The 2150-nt window shown below is 60.1% G+C and overlaps 1 protein-coding gene across 1 annotated transcript; it reads left to right on the forward strand.

The window, feature by feature from the left end:
- Window positions 1-656: 656 nt before the first annotated feature.
- Window positions 657-1901, forward strand: VOLCADRAFT_105341 (uncharacterized protein). Its single transcript, XM_002951981.1, has one exon. The coding sequence runs from the start codon at window positions 748-750 to the stop codon at window positions 1507-1509; it is 762 nt and encodes a 253-aa protein (XP_002952027.1). The 5' UTR covers window positions 657-747; the 3' UTR covers window positions 1510-1901.
- The last annotated feature ends 249 nt before the right edge of the window (window positions 1902-2150 follow it).

Consider the following 2150-nt stretch of genomic DNA (forward strand, 5'->3'; position numbering starts at 1 on the left):
GGTGGCGGGCAAGAAGCCCAAGCAGGCCAAACCCGCGAGCGTGCCGGCCGGCTCTGGTGCGGGGGCCGGGGTGAAGCAGGCAGCGGCGGCGGGTGTCTGTTTCAAGTGCATTAAGCCTGGGCACTTCGCCAAAGAGTGCAAGGAGAAGTAACGGGGTGTAGTGTGGTGCGGGTGTGAGAGGTAATTCGCAGCCCGTGGGCCCGGGAAGGTCGTGGTGGTTTGGAGCCGACGCGGGTGTTAACTCGCGAGTCGGGGCCCGGAGAGGCCGGGGGGGTAACAGCCCCGTGGTGTTTTGGAGCCGACACGAGTGTTAACTCGCGGGTCAGGGCCCGGAGAGGCCGGGGGCAGCGGCCCCATAGCGTGGAAGCGTGTTGTTGACGTTCCTTGTGGCTGTAGCCTTGTGTGGGGTTGGGTGGCTAAGGGCACGGCCGCCCCCTCCGCGATTATTGAAGTTTCGTGGTAGTGTGCCCTCACCCGGCCCTACCCTTTCACGAAGACGTTCTTTCCTTGCGTGCAGGTACTTGTTTGTAACGTAGTCTTCGCATGAAAACTGATAGTTTTCTACGGTTTTCTGCGAATACGGAGTGTCTTTGCCGTATGGCGTACGAGCCAGTGTGGCTCTTGTGTCGCGGCACACGACAGTGTTGGCTAATTCGGGTTGTTCGTAGCTACGTTTGGGTGCTGCCGTGAAGCGGTTGGTCTGTAGGCCTTGGTGATCCGCTTCGTGGTAGTGTGCCCTCAATTACAATGTCCGATTCTGACAGCGAGACTTCGGTCAGCTACAACACGATGTACACCGAACTAAAAGCGCGACTAGTCGCACTTAAGGAAAATAAAGATGACAAGGCTGCGCAGGAGCGTCGAACCGCTGACCCGGGCGTAATTTTGAACAAGCAGCAGCTGGCTGCCATGGACCAGCTGAACGCCGTGAAGCTGCAGCTGACAACCATTAAGAAGCTTATGGACACGAAGCCTGACGTGCAGGCGGTCGACGGTCCACCGGTGAAGCGGGCCCGTGTCGCCCTTGAGGATTTCAAATGTGACTTCGGCGCCAGCGAGGGCAAAGCGAACAAGTCTCTCAGCGGACAGCGCGCGCATATCGAGAAATGCTACAATGCGGTAATGGACATTGAGGACGCGTGGCGCAACGTCCTCGCGGCTCGGCCCGGCGAGGAACGCTTCAGGAACATCGAGGCCATGGAGACTGCCATCACCGACGGCAAGGCCGTGTTCCGGGGGGTCGCGAAGGAGCTGGTCGTTGCATACAACCACGGCTGGGAGGTCGTGCATGAGATGCGTGGCATGGCGTACGCGGAGACGGAGGAGGAGCGCAAGGCGCTGAAGCAGGCCGTGAAGGCGGTGGCGGGCAAGAAGCCCAAGCAGGCCAAACCCGCGAGCGTGCCGGCCGGCTCTGGTGCGGGGGCCGGGGTGAAGCAGGCAGCGGCGGCGGGTGTCTGTTTCAAGTGCATTAAGCCTGGGCACTTCGCCAAAGAGTGCAAGGAGAAGTAACGGGGTGTAGTGTGGTGCGGGTGTGAGAGGTAATTCGCAGCCCGTGGGCCCGGGAAGGTCGTGGTGGTTTGGAGCCGACGCGGGTGTTAACTCGCGAGTCGGGGCCCGGAGAGGCCGGGGGGGTAACAGCCCCGTGGTGTTTTGGAGCCGACACGAGTGTTAACTCGCGGGTCAGGGCCCGGAGAGGCCGGGGGCAGCGGCCCCATAGCGTGGAAGCGTGTTGTTGACGTTCCTTGTGGCTGTAGCCTTGTGTGGGGTTGGGTGGCTAAGGGCACGGCCGCCCCCTCCGCGATTATTGAAGTTTCGTGGTAGTGTGCCCTCACCCGGCCCTACCCTTTCACGAAGACGTTCTTTCCTTGCGTGCAGGTACTTGTTTGTAACGTAGTCTTCGCATGAAAACTGATAGTTTTCTACGGTTTTCTGCGAATACGGAGTGTCTTTGCCGTATGGCGTACGAGCCAGTGTGGCTCTTGTGTCGCGGCACACGACAGTGTTGGCTAATTCGGGTTGTTCGTAGCTACGTTTGGGTGCTGCCGTGAAGCGGTTGGTCTGTAGGCCTTGGTGATCCGCTTCGTGGTAGTGTGCCCTCAACCCGGCCCTACCCTTTCACGAAGACGTTCTTTCCTTGCATGCAGGTACTT

The sequence above is a fragment of the Volvox carteri genome (assembly GCF_000143455.1).
Source record: "Volvox carteri f. nagariensis unplaced genomic scaffold VOLCAscaffold_27, whole genome shotgun sequence".
In the NCBI taxonomy this organism is placed as follows: domain Eukaryota; kingdom Viridiplantae; phylum Chlorophyta; class Chlorophyceae; order Chlamydomonadales; family Volvocaceae; genus Volvox; species Volvox carteri.

Excerpts from the sequence above, each read along its gene's own strand:
- VOLCADRAFT_105341 (XM_002951981.1), top strand. The coding sequence starts at position 748 with ATGTCCGATTCTGACAGCGAGACTTCGGTCAGCTACAACACGATGTAC.